The 25402-nt window shown below is 40.9% G+C and overlaps 3 protein-coding genes across 3 annotated transcripts; 2 read left to right on the forward strand and 1 right to left on the reverse strand.

Annotated features, from left to right (window-relative positions):
* The first annotated feature begins 3856 nt into the window (after window positions 1–3856).
* On the forward strand, window positions 3857–7592 carry LOC117768464 (calcium release-activated calcium channel protein 1-like). The gene is made up of 2 exons (XM_034596824.1): window positions 3857–4206; window positions 5534–7592. The coding sequence occupies exons 1-2, from the start codon at window positions 4093–4095 to the stop codon at window positions 6080–6082; spliced, it is 663 nt and encodes a 220-aa protein (XP_034452715.1). The 5' UTR covers window positions 3857–4092; the 3' UTR covers window positions 6083–7592.
* A 2071-nt stretch (window positions 7593–9663) lies between these two features.
* On the forward strand, window positions 9664–19877 carry LOC117768206 (histone-lysine N-methyltransferase SETD1B-A-like). Its single transcript, XM_034596398.1, has 18 exons — window positions 9664–9739; window positions 9962–10114; window positions 10221–10325; window positions 11385–11655; window positions 11746–11858; window positions 12015–13034; window positions 13809–14456; window positions 14565–14681; window positions 14778–14856; window positions 14965–15134; window positions 15237–15369; window positions 15463–15885; window positions 16220–17248; window positions 17776–17939; window positions 18020–18148; window positions 18753–18872; window positions 19068–19205; window positions 19685–19877. The coding sequence occupies exons 2-18, from the start codon at window positions 9977–9979 to the stop codon at window positions 19856–19858; spliced, it is 4971 nt and encodes a 1656-aa protein (XP_034452289.1). The 5' UTR covers window positions 9664–9739; window positions 9962–9976; the 3' UTR covers window positions 19859–19877.
* Window positions 19878–19969: 92 nt separating this feature from the next.
* On the reverse strand, window positions 19970–24771 carry hpdb (4-hydroxyphenylpyruvate dioxygenase b). Its single transcript, XM_034596399.1, has 14 exons — window positions 24660–24771; window positions 24462–24488; window positions 24182–24244; window positions 23742–23846; window positions 23445–23487; window positions 22551–22633; window positions 22376–22465; window positions 22116–22219; window positions 21933–22010; window positions 21380–21542; window positions 21205–21276; window positions 20992–21114; window positions 20700–20816; window positions 19970–20564 (listed from the first exon to the last, which is right to left on the reverse strand). The coding sequence occupies exons 1-14, from the start codon at window positions 24660–24662 to the stop codon at window positions 20454–20456; spliced, it is 1182 nt and encodes a 393-aa protein (XP_034452290.1). The 5' UTR covers window positions 24663–24771; the 3' UTR covers window positions 19970–20453.
* Window positions 24772–25402: the final 631 nt, after the last annotated feature.

Here is a 25402-nt window from a genome sequence, read left to right on the forward strand (position 1 = left end):
GCTCGTGGTGCTAGCTGTGTGCTCCGTGCTGCGTTCACTGGCGGCGGGAAACACGAGCTTCACGCTCACCTAATCCACTCCCATCATCCAGGATACATGTCGTTCTTGGACACAAAAACAGCTATTACACCTATGTTGCATGTTTGTAAGCGTATTGAAACAATAACATAAAATATAAGGGTGATGCAGATGCAATTTTGGCACACCAAAGCGTTGTAATGCGCTAAATTACGTATTTACGTGTGTTGTAAATGCAGCATCGATGCAACCGGAAATGAAGATGAGCAGGTAAAACAAGATGATTCACCTTTACACGTGTGTTTGCTTCTGCTCGGTGTTGTAAGACCGCACAGGTTAATTCTTCAAAGGTTAATTTGATTTATTTGACATCTTAATCCCCAAATGTGTACGTTAGTCTCACACTCAGCTGACAGGCCTTTGAATGGGTTTACCTGACATTATGTGTGGCCTTATTAGCTCTGTAATGATTACTTCTGGTGTTTACATGCTATAGCTCATTGGTCAAAATGTTAAAAGTCAGTCAGAAACCTCAGTGCAGCTGAGCATGTGTTTGAGCTGAGGACAGGAGCAGATGTGAAGATGGCTGCCGTATATTTAACATCAATAATTAAAATGTCAGCCGGTGTCACATACCAGATTTGCCACAATATATTAAACACGATAACCTCGAATACATTTAATCCCTCTGAAAATGAAAAAAAAAAACACCACCTACACTAATGATCTCATATTGATAAAGACCCAATAGTTTTAGTTTCAGATATAATCAACGTAACAAGAGACGTGTCGTTGACTTCCTCATGAGTGAACTGTGTGATATCATACTGAATCATGTCGGCCACTGTGTGGTGTGGACATGATGTGATTTGGCGGCATCTGGGGATCGTATCAAGAACGTCTCGTGCAGCGAAACAGTTATATAACCACCGTGTCGAGGGAAACGTCAGTGTTCTTCCACCTTATATGAAAAGTGATTTCGTCTCACGATGAACTGGTTATTTTTTTATTACTAGTGATTATTTTTTTATTTAATAAAAGGGTAAATTGGCAGATTTATACTGGGATGTCCTCTTCCCACTCATCACTGTGCAATGTATAATGCACTTAGTTGTCCATCTCTAAATGTCACTGGTTGTAACTGATATTCAAATGTAGTCACTTCAATTATCCTTCTTATTCACAACAGCATTGTGTTCCTTTCAAATGATCAAATGAGGCTCTTTGCTTATATTAGGTCCATTTCCTCACTTGATATGTTGAAGCATGCCATGTCCTCTCATTTAGAGATGGAAGATCAATGAAGCTGTATGTATATGTCTTCATGTACATAAATATATGCAGTATATCTTATGATAATGCCTGACAATTATACCTGGTTGTATGTGGTGATCCACTCACACTCAACTGTTTATGAGATCATACTTTTTGACTGTAATCATTGATTAATGTTATCCTTTTCTGTTGCTGTTTTGATAACTGTATTTCTATTTAGGAATATATTGATTGTGGTAGATGTTAGGACCCCCCCGGAAACAAGATAGTACATCTGAAGGGGTTTGTCATAATGAGTGCATTTGAAATAAATGTTTTTATATGTATGCACGCTCTCTTAATGCTGCACTGTGTTTGTTAGACGAGTCTCATCATTTTTTCATTATATGATCCCCTTCACATTCTTTTTGAAACATGACTAAATCCAGACCCTGACACAGTAGAGGCTTTGAGTCAACAAGAGGAACTGTATCACAGGATATGAGGGAGTGGTGTTCAATCTGCAGAGATGTGTTTGGCAGTGAAATCAGAAATCACTGTGCTCAAAACTAATTAGAAACGATAGGCAACACATTCGATTCAATGAGAGACATTTGTTATGGTTAATCTGTGAGGAATGTGCCAAAGCAGTGCAGTGCAGTTTCCCGTTGGTAATGGGAAACACACATTCATGCATATATGTTTGCATGTACAGAAAAGCACGCATGGAAGACACATTATGTTTATATGCTCTTTACTATAATATAATGTATTTTCTCAACATAAAAAAATCTACATCCCATGCGTGTCGGATTCTGCCCATTGGATATGTTGTGATTGTGAGCCCTCAGGTGGTGAACGACTGCAATGACGTTCCTCACCATGTTTTTCCCTGTCCACTCATTCCACAGTGATAAATTGAGCTTCTTTATTCTGCAGCAAATGTCCAAGAAAACTGAGCCAGATTATAGAGAGATGCTCATTGACTATAAATTGTGCATGTGTCTTAGAGATAGTGGTTACTTGGATCTTTGAGGTGTGAACTCACACAGGAAGGCCTGCAAAACCCGTGTCTGACTGTCTCCAGTGCTGCTGCAGAGCCTCAACGGAAATAAACTCTGAGTTTTTAACTTTGATTAAATGCACTGTCGGTCTGTGGGTGTGTGTGTGCTTGAGTCTGCCCCAGTTACTGTCAAATAAATCTGTGGATGTATTGTGCTGAGGAGACAGTTGATATAAATGAGTTGTCAAGTAATATTCAATTGATGTAAGTAGGGAAAAGGAAAACATAAATAGCTGATGATGATTCTACTGTGGTGGAAATAGATGCACACCATTTCTTAGATGCCAGTGGAGCCATTTTGTGTCAAATCCTCACACTTCTGGACCACACTGTCACAGTCTCTGATTTGGTTACATAAAAAAACACATGGAACAATGGGTTGCTTGTCTCAGTGAGATATGGGCTAACAAACCACCTCAACCTTCAAACATAGTTTTTGCAATAAATTGAATTAACATTTAGCTCAAATATATCATGACTCATAAGATGTTGTATTTCTTTGAACACACTCTCCAGTGGCATGGGAGCCATCACCAATGTAGTTCAATAGTATTTTGAATTTGCCTGCTGTTAACAACACAGAGAAATGTAAAATTTAGGTTTCATTGGTTTCTCGTCAAAACAGGATGACAATTTTCATTAATATCTGTAAGGGTGCGAAACTTAAGTGTAATGATTTGACACAGAATGACCCAATGGCAACTAATAAACTGTAGAATGATTAAAATGAAAGTCCCCACCAGACTTCAGTTAGATTCTGTGTGTTCTCTCCTAGTCGCTCTGACTTTAGGTCTAACATCAATGTCCCCATAGTGTCATTAAAAGTGCTGAGAGTAAACCCAGTGAACGACACCACTCTACAAACACTGTATGTGTTTGTAGAGTGGTGTCGTTCACTGGGTTTACTCTCAGGAAGTGAGACGCTCACACTCAGGAAGTGTGTGAGCATCAGTGTTAAGCCGTTTCCTGTTGAAATAAAACAGGATTACACAGTCATGCTTAATGTTGGGGAAGTGCGGGACAATATGGTCCAAAATGATCAGTCGATATCGATAATCATCAAGATAGATGTCACATTATTTATTTTAAAGAGACACTGCACACTTTAAATATTTTTTTTATTATATGACTATTCCTTGATGAAATACATAATAATGCATAATGCTGGGTTTAATATCACGTTTATTACATATTTGATACAAAAAAAACTACATTCGTGGCTTGAACATGGCTCATAACGAATCATAAAGACAGATTTTATGACACTTGATAAACAGAAAAACATTTTACAAATCTGAGGTGGATCAGTTATGTGTTCTGCCTCCCCGTGAGCATTACATCGACACACGTGTATATTAGACACTTGTTGTATTGCTAAGGGTGAAAATGATTTCGCTTTAATTATTGACATGACTTCATTAGCCAGCTCTACGCTGGGGACGTATTCTCAGTGGAAAGTACGCGCAGGATGTCAGTTTGAGCAGCGGGCGTAAGGAGGCGAGCTGAGAGGAGGAGCGGTGGATTGTGGGTATGTTGTGTTTCCTGACGGTCAGCTGCTGCGGGGAAAGTCTCCACATAGTTTGACAGCCACTTTCTCAACCCTACTTTTTATTGAATGTTAACCGAGTGGAAACTCTTTTCCTGCGCGACTATTAGATCCGCGTGTCGAGTAGCGACCTCCAGCGTTGGCTTAGATCGATCTGAACTAAAGCAAAGCGGCGACTTGCGGTGACTTTCCGAGCAACTCTCTGTCGGAAATGAGTTTGAACGAGCACTCGCTACAGGCTCTGTCCTGGAGGAAACTCTACCTGAGCCGGGCCAAGCTGAAGGCCACCAGCCGAACTTCAGCTCTGCTCTCCGGCTTCGCCATGGTGAGTTCACCGCCTCTTGTTCCAGTGAAGTTCGACACAACACAACACACACACAGAGTAAATGTGACGCAGAAGCTTGTTTTAACCTGCTCAGGCCCAACCACCGCTCCTGTGTGATAACATGTTATGACTGTATATTAACTCCAGTGAACTGTGTTGGAGAAAACCTTATAAAAGTAACTCCAGGAAACAAACGGTGTCCTCCGGCAGGTGTCACGGTGCAAAGCAGCGCAACAATCTGCAGATCTGGTGATAGAACAAGTTGGTGCAAACTTCAGAGAGTTTGGCAACTCACCATCCAACTTAGTCCTGTAGGGTCACCTTCCGCCACAACAAGTAGACCGCACAGCAGCTGACACAGCCAAACCATTTAGCTACATTCACATCTACACCAATTCAATCAAAATACAAACAACAAAAAAAAGCAAGCTAAACTTGTAAGTAGTAAATAATGTGCAACAATGTGTTGTAATAGTTCTACTTGGGATGTTACCCCCTCACACACACACATAATTATAATAGTAGTACAAAGTAAGATTCAAAGAATGAAATCTCATGATTTAGCTGTTTACTCATTAAATGTTTATAGTGTTTTTCCGGAGAGTGTGAATTTACACGGTTCGTCATAGGTGATACTTTTCTCTTCATTTTGTTAAGCCACAACATGTCCACTTGCATATAGACCTACAACCACTGACTTACATACAATGTAAAACCACTTTCTGAACAGCTATGGTCAACGTAGCTGTCAGATAAAAGTTTGTCTCATATTGTTAAACATGCAATAAAAGCCATCTGTGAAGATTTGTAATGTTACATTTCATTGGATTAATAGCTGCCATTGATATGCCCCATCTCATTGTAGAAAACAGCTCATTACATTTTATCATTGTGCATTTACTGTAAACAACAGCTGTGTTTGTTGTGTTACTGATACAGTCTGGGTTAAATAATTTAAGATATTAAATAATATTATCTGTGCAGTTGGTTGTTTACATGTATATTCAGTCATTAGGTGAAGCAAAGTCATTTTAGGTGTTTATCAGTCCTGTTTTCAGCATTGAACAGCCTAAATCAATTTTATATTTCCAAACTATCTAGGTTTGAAATGGACTGAATGAAAGACAAGTTTGAAAATAAATCTGATTTAAAAAAAAAAAATAATAACTGTATTTAATTGCAGATACATGATTTCCCTACAGTTACTACCAGTGCTGATACCATTCCAGTGGAGTTATATCGGTGCAGATATCTGCCACTATGTTTATTCATGAAAACCTACTGTTAATAAAATGTCGTAAATACTGTGCTGTTTTTATTTTACCAGGTTGCTATGGTGGAGGTCCAGTTGGAACGGGAGTATGAGTATCCTCCCGGGCTGCTCATAGCCTTTAGTGCCTGCACCACAGTTCTGGTTGCAGTTCACCTCTTTGCCCTCATGATCAGCACCTGCATCCTCCCTAACCTTGAGGCTGTCAGCAACGTTCACAACCTCAACTCTGTCCACGAGTCCCCCCACGAGCGGATGCACCACCACATAGAACTGGCCTGGGCTTTCTCCACAGTCATCGGCACCCTCCTCTTCCTTACGGAGGTGATGCTCTTGTGCTGGGTGAAGTTCTTACCCCTCCAAAGCAAAGCAGAACAAAAAAACGGCACCATAAGTTCCGGCCAGGCCGCAGCCATCGCCTCCACTTGCATCATGGTGCCGTTTGGAATAGTCTTCATTGTGTTCGCCGTCCACTTTTACCGCACGCTCGTTAGTCACAAGACGGACCGACAGATCCGAGAGCTGGAGCAGGTCATTAAGCTCCAGAACCAGCTGGACCACCGGCCGGACAATGAAGAGCTGAAGGCAATTGTTAATTTCCCTTGATCACAGCCAGTCAGCACACAGCAATATTCAGCAGTACTTTTATTGTGAAATCTCCTCTTATAGCTTTTGATGAACTGTGCTCAGCTGCTTTTTTCTGAAATTTCAAGCCTTATCTGTCCAGCATTTCAGGTCAATCCCCTTTTCGATAATGCATGATCACAGACTAACAATGGCAGTGAAGTAAAAGTGCACTTCTTTGTCAGGCCAGAAATTCTTTTCAGTGTTCATGTGAATTATTTCCGATGAAAAGGCATTACCAGGGTCTTTTATGTGGGGAGTTTGCATGCTCTCCCCATTCTTGCGTGAGTTTATCTCGGTACACTGGTTATCTTCCACAGTCCAAAGACATGCTGGCTAAATTAGTTGGCAAGTCCCTAATTGCCAGTAGGCGTGAATGTGAGTGTGAATGGTTCTCTTCATTATCTGTGCTGCGATAGGCTGTCCAGGTACCCCACCTCTCACCCAACGATTCTTAAACGATAAGCCTTCTAATAATGAATGGATATTCAGTTACATTAGAAACTCTGTCTGCTGGCTTCAAAACCAAAGTTATAGAACGAGTTGCATCCTTGTCAAACATTTATTAGTCCTTTGGTTTGGTTGATAAACACATGTTCATCCTCACTGAATTTAATGGTTGCTCGTAAGAACCTTTTATTTGTCCTTAGTTATCGGTTGTGTGAAGGGTTTGCTGATTTTTCCTTATCAGGTTTTTTAGTCTGCTGAACAATTGAAATTTTACTATTTGTATAATTATCTTTTTGAAGATCTGCATGCATAGGAAAATTAAGATCTGAACAAAGACATGGTTTAGGCCTTTAACAATAAAAGTAAATGTAAAGTAAATGAATGGCACTTACAGAAACTTTTAAAAGGCTACAGTGTAATCTTTTTGTAAAAACTTTTGTAAGTACCATTCATTTACACCTCTGCATTTATAAACATAGGACCCAGATGGAAAAATACCAAAGTTCTGCTTTAATGTTAACATCTACCGTTTTTTATGTGCAATATGAGGCAACAGGGACATTGCTTAAAAACAAATGCTGGTCAGGGAAATTCTTTGCAAGGTGTGTTATTGCAGTGGACATATTTTTAAAGCAACAGTTAAAGTTAGGAAACTAAATATTAAAGGCAGCATTTTATGCCGATGGTTGTGTCTCTTTAGGACAATTTTTTTCTTTCACAGTCTCTTTTGAAGTTTTGCTTTTTGCAAATGTTGGTTATAAATATGTATGTTTTGTACTTAGTTTACAGACTTGAGCATGTTCACACATTGTTAAGGTTTAAAGTGTGGAATATAGGGTTTGTCCTTTTTGTCCTGTGGCACATTGTTGAATTGTTTTACTTGGGTTTGAACATTTTCTTTTCTTTTTGTCTTCATTGATGCCAAAACTCAAATGAAGGAATGTGAACTTTTAGAGTTGAATGTTGATTTATGCAGTATGTCATATCCCTAAATATTATGAAATTAGTAAAATCCCTCTTAACATGAGTTGTAAATATATAAGAATATATAGAATCTTTATTTTGGCTTTTTGTCAACAAATTGCACAATTTTGTGATTTTGGACTCTTAACCAGATGCTGTATTTAAACCAAGGCAATGATGTGGTTGTTATTGCAACATCAGTTTAGTCTTGGCACAGTCATCATGATGGTGAACACAATACTACTGTGTTTCTGTGTAGTATGCAAATGAGTAATAAAGGGTTAGTAACTTACTGGCTGATTAGTACCAAAATTATCACACTATACCATATCATTGTTGATTGGGTTTCTTGAAGACTTTTTTGTTACAAAGAATTAAATAAAGACAGAACTGCAGTCACTCTGAAGCACTTCTGATGAGAATGTTCTACATGTGGCTTCTTTACAAGCAGATCAATGCAAACAAAAGCATGTTTCTTTGGTACATTTTTTTGTGGCTTATTTATTTAATTATTTGTTTGTTACTGTATATAGGGAGTTTGCTGGTTCTCTGCATGCACAGCTTTAAAAAGTGAATTATCTGTAGATACTGTATTTTAAGTTTTAGCAGCTGAAGAAGCTGCAGCTTTTTGACCTGGCTCGATTTTACAGGATTCTGTTTTCAGTTTGAATAAAACATAACATTTGAGATCATTTGTGTGTGTCATATTTATTTTTATTTGCATGTTTTTCGTGTTTAGAAATACCACGAAAAATAGACAAACTAATTCTCAAACCAAAATATATTTTAAACTGTGAAGTCAGAAAGGGGAAACTACACAGGAAATGTGTCCATACATTCAGTTTGAGTGCAGCGTACACTTGTCGGCCAGTAAGAAGCATGACTGTGCATCACAACAAGCAGCCTTGTGGCCTTCAGTGTTTCCGAGGCTGCTTATCTTGCTAAGCCGTCCACAGTTTCCCTTAATCTGGCAGAACACTGCAGTTACAGAAAGTCATTGATTTCCCTCTGGCTTATTCTCACAAATGTGTGACTTTCATTAGTTTTTATCCTGTGATCACACATAGATATTGCTTATCAAAAATAATACTATCTACACATGCTATAGCCTGGGTAAAATAGTCATGGCCACAGGAGATTGTTTCTGTGGATACTTGTGAAACCATTCTGACCCGATGACCAGAGTGTTTTCACTTTTTTTTTATTATGTCTGCTTTGCATTAAGCATTGCACCTCAGGGTACCACTACATATATTTAACACAGGCATATTGGGGTATTTTAGGGAAGTACTAACTGCAAAATGTTTTTTATGCATAGGCTGGGATAGGATATTATTACCTCTGTCACGTTTTGAGAAACTTTTCTTCAGGGACATGAAGTAATTGGTGAAAGTGAATTCACCCTAATCCAGATGTTAACAAGAACAACAAACAGTAAAGACACATAAATACCTTTCTATAGCATCAGCAGATCTTCACCTTTCACAGGAGAGAGGCTGCAAGCGATCCCATTGACCTGATAATATCATACACTGTATATAGGAGATGAGATCTTTATATACAGTCCATGGATGAGAGAAGGGAAGAGAAGAGAAGAGAAGAGATCAGATCAGATCAGATCAGATGAGATCAGATCAGATCAGATCAGATAAGATAGGATAAACTGTATTGATCCCACTCTGGGGATATTCTCTTGCTATAGCAGCAGATAGTCAAAAAGAGGTACACAAGTGAACAAAGTATAAAATAGAATTAAAAAAAGGGATCAAAGTAAAGATTAATACCATTCCATATTATATACCATCATGTTTTAAATCAGTGCCTCATTATAAATCACATTAAACTCAAATAAGTCACTTAAAATGATACATTAGAATGTTGCATCCTTCTCTGGGGATTGTTAGAAATTGTTGATATTATTCAAAAGTATAAGTATATAGTAACAACGTGAATATTTATTTAATTTGAGTGATTTTCTACTTTATATTTTTCATTTCTATTAGTCTGATTATTACTGTGTGATAATAAACTCGTAACTCTTCAGTGACGCGTCACACCAGCCACCTGTTGACTCACCTGTTGTGCTCCTCCGCCCCTCCCGAGGACCTACATTCGGTCCCTGCCTGCCCGGCGGATGGATTTGTCGTCCACCCTGGGCGAGGACACGGAAAACCTGAGCAGCTTCTCCGCGATGTCGCTCCATCACGGGATCAAACTTCGGTACAGGTGAGCGACACGACGCCAACGTGTCATATTTGATATATGTGACGTGGACTCTGTGGCTGTGTCTGGTTTCCCCCCTGTTGTTGTGTGCCAGGGAGGAGAGCAGCGTCTCAGGTGATGCTCTCCATCACCTGTCGGGGCGTGTTCACCTCAGAGTAACGGCTGCCCTCGGTTAGCTAACGGCCTCCCTCGGCTAATGCCCACTGCTGTGCCGTTCACCTGCAGGCTGTGACTAATGTGATGGACAGCGACCGACAGAGAACTGAGAGAGAGACCCCGCCTCGGCACTGGAGGAGCTGCAAGCTGATCATCGACCCCGCTTTAACCAACGGCCTCTACAAAGTGTTCCGTTATGATGGGCTGCTCTTCAACCTCCCCGTGAGCTCCTCTTCATCACCTGCGTTAAACAATGGCGTGCGGCTGGCGTTTCCCACCATGTGTCGAGTTGTCCAGCAGGATCATAAACTTGTGTTTGCTTCCACAGGTGGAGGACTTAGGTCTGTTTCCTGTGGAGACTGTCAGAGATCCACGCGTCAGCCGCTTGTGGAGCAAATCACGCAAGACCGAGCTGTCAGTGCCCAAATTGAAGGTACATTCTTTATCATCATCGATAATAACAATAATAATTACATTAATAACAGTAATTATAGTAATACAAATGTGATTACAATTTGTTTCTTTTAAATTGCTTTAAGATGAGATAAGATAAGATGGTTAAGGACATTACATATCATTTAGCTGATGCTTTTATCCAAGCGACTTACAATAAGTGTGTAAGTAAGTAAGTTTATTTATATAGCACCTGTCGAGAGCAGAGACATTACAAAGTGCTTTACAGGGTAAAATAAGCATATACATGCAAATAAGAAACACAGTAGGAAAACACAATAAAAACAAATAGACAATTACACAAAGGCTAGTCTAAACAAATGAGTCTTAAGCTGTTTTTTGAAGGTTTCCACAGTGTCCACAGATCTTAGGACCAAAGGGAGAGAGTTCCAAAGTTTAGGAGCCACAACTGCAAAAGCACCGTCTCCCTTAGTCCTAAGTCTGGATCAGGGAAACACCAGCAAAACCCTGATCAGGGGACCTTAGAGACCTGCTGGTGACATAGGGCTGCAGCAGATCTCTAATGTAGGCAGGTGCCTGACCATGCGGAGCTCTATAGGTGATCACAAGAACTTTGAATTGGATTCTGAATTGAATGGGTAGCCAGTGAATCGGTGTCACATGAGACCTTTTGAAAGACCTGGTAAGGAGTTTAGCAGCAGCATTATGGACCACTTGGAAACGATCCAAGAAGGTTTTGCAGAGGCAGGTGAAAAGTGAGTTACAATAATCAATAATACATAAATGCAATCCTTTAGTCATTCATTTATATATTATCAATTTGTCTATCTATCTATCTATCTATCTATCTATCTATCTATCTATCTATCTAAGGGGATAGTGAAAATCCAGTAAAAGTGATAATAATAATAATAATAACTAGATTAACAATATTAACAATAATAATAATAGTAACAATAATAACTACATTAACAATATTATGAACAATAATAATAGTAACAATAATCACTACATTAACAACAATAATCATAATAATAATGATTATAATTATGGTTGTGGTCTGCCTGTGATGTTTCAGGTTGATGAGTGGTACGTTGGCCCCATTCCTCCCAAAGAAGTGACGTTTTCCAGGTTGAATGACAATGTAAAAGAGGCCTTCCTGACTAACATGTGCAACAAATATGGGAGTATTGAAGAAGTGGAAATATTTTACAATCCCAAGAACAATAAGCATTTAGGGATTGCAAAGGTGGTTTTCGACACAGTGCAGGCTGCAAGAGACGCTGTTCAGCACCTCCATCAGACGTCAGTGATGGGAAATATCATCCACGTGGAAGTTGATCCTAAAGGTAAAGCTCACTTCAGGAATACTTCACATATATAAACAGCAAAGAGTGTCATTGTTCATCAGTTGATTGTAATATGTCAACTTTTCTCAGGGGAAAACAGGACGCGATATCTCCAGCTCCTCTTACGTGGCCTTTATAACCCCTGGATGTTGCCAGGTGGCAGCAGTGAGCCAGCTCTGCAAAACTTGATTGACAGTTTGCTGGTAAAAACAACAAGTCGTTTTGTAATGATTTCAACTTTATTTAATTAATATTCTATTCAGTATTTATAAGTCTGCTGTTAAAGAAATGTGTCTTTTAGGGCTAATATTTCTAAGTTGTTTTCTGGATTTATCTGTATAATAAATGTTGTTTTACAGAGCAGCGCAGCCACACAGCGACAAGGGAGTGTTTCCAGCCCCACCAGCACCGCTACACCCCTCTCCATGGACACAGCTTACTCCAGTATTTGGCAGGATACACCTTGCAGCTTTGGGCTCACTCCACGTTCTCAGGGAACCCCCCTCACCCCTTCCCTGTCTGCCACTCCTCTCTCCCAGGACTCTTGCTACTCCAGTCTTCAGGCGACTCCGGTCCTCCAGGGGGAGCCCTCCTCCAGCTTTAGTGTTCACAGACCATTAAGACGAGAGCTCTGCCGTCTCAAACCTGCGAGGTATCGCCGCAGATCCAGCAACGTCTCTAAAGTCAACCTGGATTTGAAGCATTGCCAACCACAGCCGCCACACGCCCTTTCTTCTCAAATACAAACAAGAGGCCAGCAGGTTGAACTGTGGGGTCACAGTGCTCAATCCTCCACCCACAATAATACACAACCTTCGTTTAACCTCACCTCCCCCCGTCAAGAGCCCAGAGACGGGATCACTGCTACCTCAAAGACTTTACCTCCGACCTGTCACTCTTTTAGCATCCTGAACATTAACTTCCCAGCTGTTGAACAGACAGCAGCATCCCCCCCACCTGATGACCATGCATTCAGAACAGAATTACCTCCATCTGCTGGAAACCGCTCCTCCAGCAACCCCCGACCACAGGTGGAGAGTTTGGACTCCCGCATTGAAAATATACTGATCAACAGCCAGAGCACTGACCCCTCATACTTTGACAGACAGACTTCGGAGGCTGATGTGCACTCTCAGGACAGCCCAGGATCACCTTGCTCTGCTCATAGCTCCCCTTTCTCCGATGACTCCGGGGATCGGCTGCCTGACAGTCAAGCGTCTCTCAGTGAAAATGAAGATGATGAAACTACTCGAGCTGTATCGTTTCTTACAAGAAACGCCCAGTCCCCCGCTGCATCAGAGTTCACAGATTTAGGAAGGAGGGCACACAGGAACAATGATAAAGATGCTAAAAGTTTCCAGTCATTATCATGTCCGAAGGTACGTCTTTAAGATCTCTACATACATCACGATGAAAATAAAAGTAGTAGTTCTAGTTGTAGTTATTACCAGTGGCAACAGAGTGGCTGGTAGTGTTTGCCTTGTGAGTCTGTGTGTGTGTGTGTGTGTGTGTGTGTGTGTGTCATCCTCGCAAAATGTGGTCCTGTAAACTCATATCATAGCTGGACCTATTACAGAGGTGTTTTTGAGAACTTTGGCAAGTGTTCATATGTCTGTCTGTCTGTCTGTCTGCCTGCCTGCCTGCCTGCCTGCCTGCCTGTCTGTCTGTCTGTCTGCCTGTCGGTCTGCCTGTCTGTCTGTCTGTCTGCCTGTCTGTCTGTCTGTCTGTCTGTCTGTCTGTCTGTATTTTAATGCATCACAACCGTACAAAATGTTGTCACAAAACTTTACAGGTGTTTAGTTGAGATTAGAACGAAGGCCGAATTAGAAGATGGATAATTTACAATCAAAGAGCAAATTATATAATATAACATTTAAAAGTAATGACGAAAGAAAAGGATAAAAGAAACAAAGTAACAGCTAAAAGTAAGTAAGTAGGTTTTGATAGATGATTTAGAAACAGACAACAGAGTTTCAACTCTTGAGTTCCTAAACTATTCCAGAGGATTGGGGCTCTGACAGCAAAGGCCCTGTCACCCCCGGTCTTCAGTCTTGACAGTTTAACAATTGGTTGCTCAGCATCGTTGCGGGTGGTGTGATCCCATCAGATCATGGTCTGAACTATAAATCAGCTTTTTTTCTCATCATACTCAGGAGCATCATGCAGTGAATGATGGACACTCAGCCAACAGACCGCCTGGAGCTCTGACACCAACAGAACACATCCCCTCTCTTCCTCAGCCTCCCCCTGCAATTACAGCTGGATGCCGCCGTCCACCGGCCACTTCTTTCCCTTTCCGTGTTCCTCCCTTTCCCCCACCTCGCCTGCCAAACGGCACTATCCCCATCCCACCACCGGGCTGGATCCCCCCTCCTGGCCATGTTGGTATCTCCATTCCTCCTCCTCTTATACGACCTCCTCCTTCTATTCCTCCCCCAACAACTTTTCTGGGACCCCCTCCACCTTTGATGGCGCCACCTTCTGTTCCCCCTCCTGTGCACATGTACCCTTTATCCATGCCGCCGACAAGCCGTTTGGATGAGAGGAATCCCCCGAGGCATGGCTTCCTTCCACCGCACTGGCCTGCTCCTCCTTTCCCTAGGTTTAACCCATTTGTACCACCACCAGACTACCTGCTTGTGCGGGAAGACCCTCATAAACTCACAGTAGATAAAGTTTTAGAAGTCCTCATGGATGAACTAAAGTCAATCATTAAGAAGGACATTACACGTAAAATGATTGAAGTGGTGTCTTTCAAGGCATTTGAGGAGTGGTGGGACTCTCAAGAGAAAAAAACAAAGGTAAGTTCTTCACAGTGGTCAATGAAATCACCAGAATAAAGATGTTTTACTTTATCCCTTTGCCGCTCTTATGGCAATACATTCAACTTTTGTTGTTTTATTCATAAGATACAAGTTTCTCCTTTGAATAATGGACCGGAAAGTGTGGATGAGACAATCAAACAAATAAATCCCCTCAGTCATATGAGTGGCAAGGGCAAAAAACCTCCACTACCGTCCTTCAAGGTAAAATAATCTGCTCACTCTACTTTGAACCACCCCAGCATTTATCCTCTGAGTGATATATAACTCAATGTAATGTAAAATAACACTGTTGTGCAGGTTAAAAGGAAAAAAGACGATGATCTTGCCACACCAAAAGAGACAGACACTGTGTTGTCCTCTGCGCATGAAATTTCTGGTCAGTGTTTTTGAGTTCATCTAATGCTCATTTACCATATGTTCACTTCTTCATCTGTCTATTCTAGACTGTAGCTTTATCAGCTGTGTTGCTCTCTTTCCACTTTAGATCTAAAACAGGGGGAGGACACAATGAAACCTGCATCGGAGAGGCCTAAACGCAGACATTCAAGGCCACACGAGCTAGACAGCGATGATGATGAAGGGAAAGAAGCAGAAGAAATGATGCCAGACAAGATGGAGGCTATTGTGCCTGAAGACGGCGCCTCTCAGAACCTGGTAAATATTGATTTTTCATGAAAAGAAATTACAAAAAAGCAGTTCAGCGGCATTAATTATGAAATTCTAAAGGCTGCATAGTATAACTAGTGTTGTATTTAGTGTGACAGAGAACATGACAATGATGAAGAGAATAATCCTAACGAGGAAGAAATCGAAGTGGCACAAAACCCCTCAGAGGATGAATTAGCCGTCATCTCCCCCATGAGTGATGGATTGCAGAGCTTGGATGGCGGTATGTTACAAGGTCATATAGCCACAACACTGAAAGTTAATAAAGAGTCACAAGCCTATGAATGCATGTTTTTGTTTCTGTTTTCTATAACAGAGCTGTTCTCAGACAGCAGCTACTCAGGGGAAAGCGAGTATGAGTCGTCAGACTTCGACTCCTCTGACTCGTTCTCCTCAGGCAGCTTTGAGGACTCGTCCTCTTCTTACCTCAGTCCTGAAGATGAAGAAGCCATGGAGGAGGAGGAGGAAGAGGACGACAGGAGTAATGGTTGTATAGTTATATCGTCAGATGAAGAGTCAATGGAGCTCGATCCTTCCCTTAACTCAGCGGCCCCGCTAACCCCTGGTGCTCAGCTTGATCTGTGCCTGCAGGAGTGGTCAGATCCGTTCCAAACGGGGGATAGAGAGGAGAACCAGTGCACAGACTGTCAACAAGACACACAAGACTTTGATGCTCTGATGGAGCGCCCAACCAGTGCATCCCATGACCTACAGCCCCCATCACCTCTTGGACTTCCAGGTTATATGTCTTACACGATTTAGATTGAATCAGTTTACTCAGTGCTGGGGGATAAAGCCAAAAATGATGTCATAATAAACATTTTCAATATCAATAATTATCATGATAAATATCACATTTTTATTTGTTTTATTTTTAAAGACTAATTTGAGTGAAGGTTGTGGATTTAAACTCATCTTTATGAGCAGTATAATAATATTAGACTGTTGTTATATTGGTATTGATTAAAATTATATTATATATATATTATGCAGGATTTCAATGATCTCAGATGACCTGTTAAAAAGGCTGTATAGTCTATTAATGAAGTCATCCTTGTTATTTATCTGTGTAGCAGCTGAGCCTTACCTTGACTCGGATATGGAGAGCCCTGGATGGTCGCTGGAGTCTCTGGAAACCATAGAAAACCTCAGGCCTCTCACTCCCACTGGCTTCTTGGTGGAAAGTGACCCTGACATCCTGATGAAAAGCAAACCAACATCTCCGGCTGTGGAGGAGGTTGAACGACCACAAACACCAGGCAAGCGAACAGTGGCTGAGCTGGAAAGTGAGGACTCAAATGAAGCCAGTGAATTCTTGTTCCGCTGCCCAGTGAGCAGCGAGCTCATTCTAGCTCCCCCTGACCTCCCGGCGGCCTCATATCATTTATACCAGGAGATACCGAAAACTCCTGGGAGAGAGGAGAGAAGTGGATGTACACAGTACAGCTCTGTAAGAACTCCAGCAACACCTGGCAGAGAGACACACATATCAGAAGGCAGCGCTGTGATGTGCTCACCTCTTAAAAGCTCTCCACTAATTCCAGCTTTGTCCAACAATCCATATATAATCGCTCCAAAGACTCCTGGAAGAGACATTGTCCTACCCCGAAGAGCAGTAGTCCACAGGAGGAAATCACAATTGGTGGCCACCTCACAGCCCCAGTTGGGTGACGACTCTCTTGGAGGTTCTCCCATCACAGTGATCTCTCCATGCAATCTCTCTGAATCTTCATCTGAGGGGAGGGGTGCATGGACCAGTTTGCGTGTGAGAACGAAGCCTTTGCAGGGACTGGAGAATACGCTTGGCCTTTTGGGTGAGGAGAAATCTGTATTTAGGCGAAAACAATGGAGGAGACTAAATAGGAGATGGAGAACTCATCATCGGCAGCGATCACTGAAAAAACGTGCTGGTCCACTCTCGTACCACAGTCGTCCTCACAGGGGGCGCTCACTGCGTGAGGAGAGGAGAATCCTTCATAGTATTTGGAAGGAGGGTCTGGATCAAGAAGATGCGAGGCTGCTGCAGTCGACATTTGAGAGGCTGCAAGAGCAGGATAATGGTTTTGGGTGGCTCAGTGACACACTCTGGATACCTCACCCTCATATCCTTTTTATTTAAGGTTCAATTTCATAGGTCAGTGGTCAATGTTTCAAGTCATTGATAATGTCTGCACAGGGGGTGTGATTCTCTTCTAAGTTGTGCTGGACCATGCACAAATGACTGATTGATTCTGTAAATTTTTTACGTATTTATGTTTTAATTTGAATATTTTAGGGGGGAAAAAATATAATTTACAAATAAACTGCAAATAAAATACTAACCTCAGCGAAGCACATTGGGATATTGGTAAAAACACCCAATGTTAAAAATAAATCTTTGATCCTCCCCTTTGTTTTTATCTGTTCCAAAATTGAACAGGTTCTTTTTTGGCTCATGTTCCAGATTTCCATGAATCTGTCGAGTAGTTTTTGCTTAATCCTGCTGACAAACATACAAACACACTGGGGTGAAAACTAAAACTCCTTGGTGAAGGTAGTTGTCGTTTCTGATTAACCAGTAGCTGAATGTGATTGATACATTGGTTCTGTTTATCTTATTACATGTTTGATCTTCTTGACTGCTGCTCACTGACTAAAGTCCTCACAGAGCAGAGTGAGGAACAGAAACTGTGGCCAAAGCACAGGACCGGCTCTGCTCGCAGTGAAGGTTTCTACAAAATCAGCAGGAAGGACAAATTAAAATATCTGAAAAACACAAAGCTGGACGCGGAGCTTCCATCCACAAGTACTCAGGTAGTAAACGGGGGGAACTGTGTAGATCTCAGAGCCCAGTTTAACCCATTCAGTGATACATGTCATATGTCTGTCTGCAGGGAACATCTATTCCATCCCAGCAACCCTCCTCACTGCTGCGTGCTGGATCTGGCTTCAGGTCTGAACAGCGCCGCCTGCTGTCCTTTTTCAGCTGGGACAGTGACCTGGTCAAGTTCAACCAGCTGAAGGTAAAAAAAGATACTACTATCAGAGGTATTATTGGTCGCTATTGACCTATTACAGATATATCTGTGTTGCTCTACGTACATAGTATTATGTAAATTGTTAATAGTAAATACTATTAGTACAGATAAATACAGCCAATTTAAAAGATCTGCTTTCCATTTAAAAGGAAGCTTACTCAAACCCTTTAAGTCCAAAGCATTTGATATGAATGAGTTGCCACCTAACCCTAACCCTAACCCACATACTGTCTTTTTCTGAATTGTGCGAAAAGCAAAGGTAATGCTATGTTAAATATAAAACGGATTAGACCTCTTTAGATACTGAGCTAGTTTGTTTGTTTGTAGATCTGCTGGTATTGGTATCTTGGCATGCAGCTGTATTTACAGATGTATTGTGAACACTAGTTGTGAATGCAATCTTTTTGTTTCACTGTAATCTCTGTCCATATGTACCCACTATACTGCAGTCTAAATTAGACACAGTGATTTGAGCGATCATCTGAGACAAGTTACCTTTCGTGTTTGTATTTGCAGCAGTTGGAGCCTGTGTTAACAAATGGTATTTGTCTCATTTTTACATGATTTCTTTTGTATTTTCTTGAATCAGTTTCGAAAGAAGAGGATTCGTTTCAGCCGGAGTCACATTCATGATTGGGGCCTGTTTGCCATGGAGCCTATAGCAGCAGATGAGATGGTGATTGAGTATGTGGGACAAATCATCAGACAGGTGAGACAAATGGAAACTAATGACAAGGCCCCCTAACAAGCTTCTTAACAAACCCCTATCCTCCTGACTGCTTTCTGTGAATGGACCCACTGCTCCACTGGGACCCCTGGTTGTTCTGGGTAGTTTCCAGGAGTGTGAGTCGAGTGATAAACAACACTGTTAAGAATAGACTTATCTGTTTTTCTTTCGCCTCAGGTCATTGCTGACATGAAGGAGCAGAGATATGAGGAGGAGGGCATCGGTAGCAGCTACTTGTTCCGGGTTGATCAGGACACCATCATTGATGCCACTAAATATGGGAACTTAGCCAGGTTCCTCAACCACAGCTGCAATGTGAGTGAGAGTTGAGAGATTTGTTTAATGTCGTTCTTAATGCAAAGTTACTTCACATTCTTCAGTGGCAGATCTAGAATTTTTTTAATCAGGGGCTATAAATGAGCCACAGTTATATGACCAACATCTATGCACAACTCCTGATTCATTAAGATGCACATTTAAGATATTCCTGGTTTCCTGTTAGCTCTATAACTTTGAGCAAAACCACATATCATTGAACATATTTTGAAAATTGTTCCTTGTACAGCACATTGTGTTCTTCAAAAAAGTTTAGAAAATAAACATTCTTAGCAAACTCATATTAATGTTAGTTATTGTTTAGTTTTTTTTAAAGACAACTGACAGGACAGGGGCACTCCAGGGGCCACTCAGATTTCAGCTGGGGCCAGTGCCCCCCTGACCCCACCCCTGGATCCCCTCCTGACATTCTCATCAAAACGTTTGCACTCATTATTATTATTTCTTTTGTCCTGCAGCCTAACTGCTACGCTAAGATTATCACTGTGGAGTCTCAGAAGAAGATCGTGATATATTCCCGGCAGCTGATAAGCATCAACGAGGAGTTAACATACGACTACAAATTTCCCATCGAGGAGACAAAGATTCCTTGCTTGTGTGGAGCAGAAAGCTGCCGCGGCTTCTTGAACTGATCTCCAATGAAGTGTCCTTGTTATGTCATGAGCCAAAGTTGCCTGAGGTACTGCACAATATAAACACAGACACCGGATATGTGTCAAAAAAAGCCATTTTGCTACTATTCAGACAGTACAGTCGATAATTTTGAAAAGCACTGCAGCTTGGTTAATAATAATTTTACATTTTTTCATTATAAAACACTACACTTGGTTGTATTTGTTTATTCAGTTCATGAACACAATTGTTCTCACATTGCAGTTGTGTGCAACATCACACTAAAGGCCTCTGTTACAATGAAATGTCTGTTGACCTCGTTGTCCTAATGATAACATGAATGTATCGTTAAATGTTTTCGTTCATGAGAGCTTCAACTGTGATTTGCTTGAGTCAAGCTTGTATCAAAAATGTTGGTGGTGTTAATATTTTATAATAAGAAAGCATTTCTTTATGAATGTTTAGTGTTGATGTTCTCTTCTTACTGATGAGGTAACATAAAATAAAGATTTGAATAATAAAACAAGCAGGTCACAATAATATCTGGTAAACAGGACCCTCCACAGAAAGTGTCTTTTCATATTGAATACATAGTTATTGAGACTAACACAAGGTTCACATGTTCTTTGTAACTCCATTCGGTGTCAGGATCGTCAGGTTTCCTCTGGCGTGCTGGTCGGCTTCAATAGCTTCAAAAAGAGATTTGAAGTTTCCTGCTCCGAAGCCCTGTGAGCAAATAGAATATATATATATATATAAGTTAATAATATTGTTATACACTGAGAACAGTACACTGAACACACAGAACAGGTGTTTTAAAAATGTATCTCCCTGTGTTCATCTACCCAGCCGCGCCCTCACCTGATGGTTGTGTCTCTGAATGACTTCCAAGAACACAGTGGGGCGATCCTGAACTGGCTTGGTGAAGATTTGAAGTAAATAACCGTTGTCGTCGTAGTCCACCAAGATCTTCAGATCCTGTAAATGAAGTGTTGACACAGTTGTATACCAACGTTGTATGCCCTCAAATTCACTGTGACAGGAGAATAAATTAACTTATGTTATGTTTTCAAAAACACAGTTAGGTTTTGACAAAGCATAAAAACATCCATCCTCCATGTTTGTCCTCCAAAAATATGGCTGAAACTCTGACCTGCAGGACGTCCAGGTCCTCTGTGATTTTTAGCTTTGAGTGTTTCAGATTCCCCCTCAGCTGCTCGTAGTAGGTGTCCGGCACCGACATAAACTCCATCCCACGCTCCTTTAGGTTACGAATCTGCAGAGAAGGAATCCATCAGGGCGTTGTTGCTGCCGCTGCAGGGATGCATCCACATGCAAAAGCAAACACAGTATTTCCCAGACTTACTGCAGTGATGATATCTGATGTGTTCATGGCTATATGCTGCACTCCTGGACCTCCATAGTACTCCACATACTCCTATTAGTGAAAACACATGGAAAGGACACCTGCTATTCAACTGTTATTAAAGAAGTAAAATTGTGTCTAATCCACATATTAGTGGAAGTGTAAATTAACATGCCTGAATCTGAGATTTTCTCTTCCCGATAGCTGGCTCGTTGATGGGCATCTTCACAGTCTCCTCATAGTTTGCCACTACGATGGATCGCAGGGCACTGAACTCTGTCTGAAGCTGTTTGTCATCCACTGACCAGAAGCGGTGAAAGAGAAGGTTCCTCTGGTACCTGTAAGATCAGGAACCAGATCAACACACCTTTTAAATTCAGTGTTTCTGCTTTGGGTTTTCCAAAGGTTTGGAGAACTGCAGCCTGATAAATATAAAGTGATATATTCAGACATGAGCCAAAAACCTCTGGTATGTGTTACACCCCCCGTCTGCAGGATCAACCAATGATCTTGCTCATTTTGAGAACTGCCTTTTCCCACCTACTTGTTCCGCATTGAAACAAGATCCAGATGTGGAAACCCAATGGGGACCTTCTTAGAGAAAACTCATGAGTCATGCTGATGCTGCCTCAGAGTTATGTAAGAGTCAGATGGCCGTTGACTCTGCTATCTATCAACTTCACGTGCTTCTTTCCATGTTGCATGTTTCTACTCTTTGAGTCCATTACCATTCCACCACTGGAACCATCTCGTCGTCTGGCTGGTTTCCCACAACGTGATCGATGAAGTTGAGTTTTCCACTGGGACTGCATGGACAGACAAAAGCGAAACCGCACAAACATACAACATTCGTTAGTTGTGATTCAGACAGAAACATGTATGTTATAAACTTTAGAAACACATTAACTCACAGTTTGGCTAATGAAGGGTCCTTGAACAGAGGGGGGAGGAATCCTGGCAGAAACAGCCCAGTGTATCCTGTCCTCTCCACAAGCGTGTGTGTGGTGTCACCATACTGCAGCAAACACAAGAGGGTCTATAATCCTGCCAGTTCTTCAATTTATCATCAGCTAATTTCAGGATGTGTCAATCCACATTCAACATCTTCATATTTCAATATGAAGATGTTGAATGTAGATTCATAGGATTCCTTCTCGGTGACTTCTCTCACCGTCTGAAGCACAGCCAGTCGGACTTTCCCATATTTGTCCTCCAATGTGTGAGCCTCCTTTACAATAAGTGCACCTCGCTCACGGGCTTTCTGAGAATAGAGAGAATCTTAGTGCGTTGAGAGCAAAACTAACAGCAACAATTCCCAGCAATTAAATGTAGCAGTGAAGTGTTACCTGCACAAGGAGGTCACAGTCCTCCACTGTAAATGCCACATCCTTCACTCCATCCCCATGCTTGACCAGATGATCTCCCATCTCTGAGAAAAATTTAATTTCTGAAGTCATTTGCAAGTTCAGTGTAAAATATATAGATTGAAGTAAATTTGAATAGTACGGAGCCCCTAAAGTCCCAACATGTGACCAATTTAATCCATTTGCGTGCGCAAGTAATAACAATAATAATTATCCAATGCTCATATATGCAATGCAAATATGTTCATATTATAAATAACTTGTTTGCACAAGATAATTACTTCGTAATTTAATATGCATAATAAAGGCATGATTTGCTTATGCTTTGAAAGCCATGGTGGTGTGCTCTTCGGTTGCTTTTATAGCTTTTTAAGAGCAGCAGGAATTTCATTATATGACATTCCAAGGTAAGTTCATATTTTGTGCATATAAATTAAGATGAAAAATATCAGCATATGGGATTTTTCTTCTGATTTTTTTCATTGGGTTTAATTGAAGGCGTTTTCCGGTAGCAGGCTATGCAAGGTATCATAAAATGTATGAGAGACATTAAAGTGCCTGGTTTAATTATAATCCCAAACTATTAAAATATCAGTGAACACACATCTGTAGATTAATAGAAAGTCTTAACATTAATTGTGAGGGATACATTTCTTACAGTACCTTGGTCAGATTCTGAATGTGCATGAACAGGGATTCTCATAATAGCATCTCCCCTCTTTGTAACTTCAAACATTTTTTGTCATGTAAATAATTACAATTTTTTCTTTTGAAGTTGCCTTAAAATTGTGTTTTGTGACATATTTGGAGCAATGCAAATACATATTTCAGCTTTGACCACACAGTGAACCCACTGCAGCATCAGTGAAGTCGTACCTTTGTTGTCAGGATTCAGGGCAGATGAGAACACATAAATGATCTGTCGGACACAAAGTGACAACATCAACACAATAAAAGCAAAAGTACCTGCATGATTATTTTTGATTTTCTCAGTAGAGTTACATTTATAGACCTGATATTTTTTATATCTGTACATTGACAATAACCAGTGACATTCAAACGCCCATTCTACTTCCACAGAGCAGTGATTCTTGTTTTTCTTGTTATTGCACTGAAGGAAATCTTCTCCTGCTCCCGGTGCATCCTCTGCCTGGTGTGTGTTTTTCTTTTTACCTTGCCTTGTTTCACTGCATGGGACACCACCTCGCGGCTGCCTGTCTCCAAGCCCTGGTAAGCCAAAGGCTCAAATCCCAGCTTGTTGCAGTAAAACGATGCAGCCTGTTGAAGACAATCATTTTTATTAAACAGAAAAAAACTCATTGAGATGTTTTATTTGACGTGAACCTAAAATTAAGCGTGATCGCAAGTGGCTGGCTTTAAACTGTCTGATAGCGCCACCTGCTGGTGACTACTGAGCCTTGACTCGGTTTATGCAGTAATAAATTAGAAGCGGTTAGGTGTAGTATTTGAGATGCTGTGTCCCCTCCACCCCTCTGGAGAACCAATAGCCTTGCTCAATGTATAGTCTACCCCTTCGTCTGCAGGAGAAGTAGGTCAGGAGGAAAATGATGTGCTCCAAAGAGTGGATGGCGAGCAGGAGTTAGTTAACGTACCTGTTTTGCATTTCCAACCCAGAATGTTAGGTGATCGAAGCAGAGGAACTTGCCCTTCTCATGCTGGAGACATGAAGAAATAATGGTTACATAGATCAGTCACTGATGGAAGATCTATTTTTCAGCTTTTTTTTTTGCTATATTTGATGAAGGGGGAAATTATAGCAAAATGGAACTAACAAATGCTGAATTAGTAGCATTAAAATCTTAGTTTTAGTGCTTTATTTTGAACTTGATGTCAATAAAAATTCTCTAGTTTAACAAGGATTATATTACTCACCTTTTCTCCTTTGTCTGTGTATGTTGTCTACAAGAAAGCACATCATAACGTTATTATAATACAAGGAAAAGTAATAAATAAACTGTAAAATATTCTTATTTCTTTGTACAGAGTCCAACAGATGAATAAAGGGTAATAATGATATAATAAAGATAATAACAAGAAGCAAGTCAAACTAGCGTGATTCTGGTAACTCACCATGTTGCTCCTGGTGACCTGACCTGATTGACAGAATGAAATCCACAATGACTTCCAAAGCTGAGAGGGAAGTTTTTAAATCGACGGCCGCCGGTGAGGAGGAGGGATTGGAGGAGGAAGATGAAGAGGAGGGAGGGAAGAGTACTGAGGCTTGGTGCACTTTTGCTGTTACACAATGACTACTCGGGAAAACATGGTGACATGCAACAGGTCTCAGCATCACTTATTTCACTGTCAGTCTGATGTTACGGAATATGATGCTTGATAAATGTCCCATCAGGAAATATATCTGTCTTAAAATGTGTGGTAGCCTTTATTTTGCAAATAAAAAATATATAAAAACGCTGGAATGGATGTTTTTTTTTTCATGGCTTCTGTTTAGTGCATTATAAAAAATATCTTATTTATTTAGGAATAAATGTAAACATGTTTCTTCAAAATGACACTGAAACCTGTCTGAAGAGGTGTAGAATTACAGATGCATTTTTCTGGAAGAAGTAAAAGAAGCAGGGCCATGTGTTAGCGTTTAGTGGCGAGAGGAGGCTCACTCATGCTGCGCTCTCATTGGCTTAGTGCTGTGGAGTCAAGTGAACCCTTGCGTGCTTTGAAATGCCCCATCCCATCATTCCTCCCCATATTGTTTCTGTGTTATTCCTAATTGTGATTTCTCCAGCTGAGAAAAGACTTTAAAAAGATATCCTGAAAAATAATTAAAAGCCATCCTATAGACTCCTGGTGTGAAA

The sequence above is a fragment of the Hippoglossus hippoglossus genome, chromosome 9 (genome assembly GCF_009819705.1).
Source record: "Hippoglossus hippoglossus isolate fHipHip1 chromosome 9, fHipHip1.pri, whole genome shotgun sequence".
Classification (NCBI taxonomy): Eukaryota; Metazoa; Chordata; class Actinopteri; order Pleuronectiformes; family Pleuronectidae; genus Hippoglossus; species Hippoglossus hippoglossus.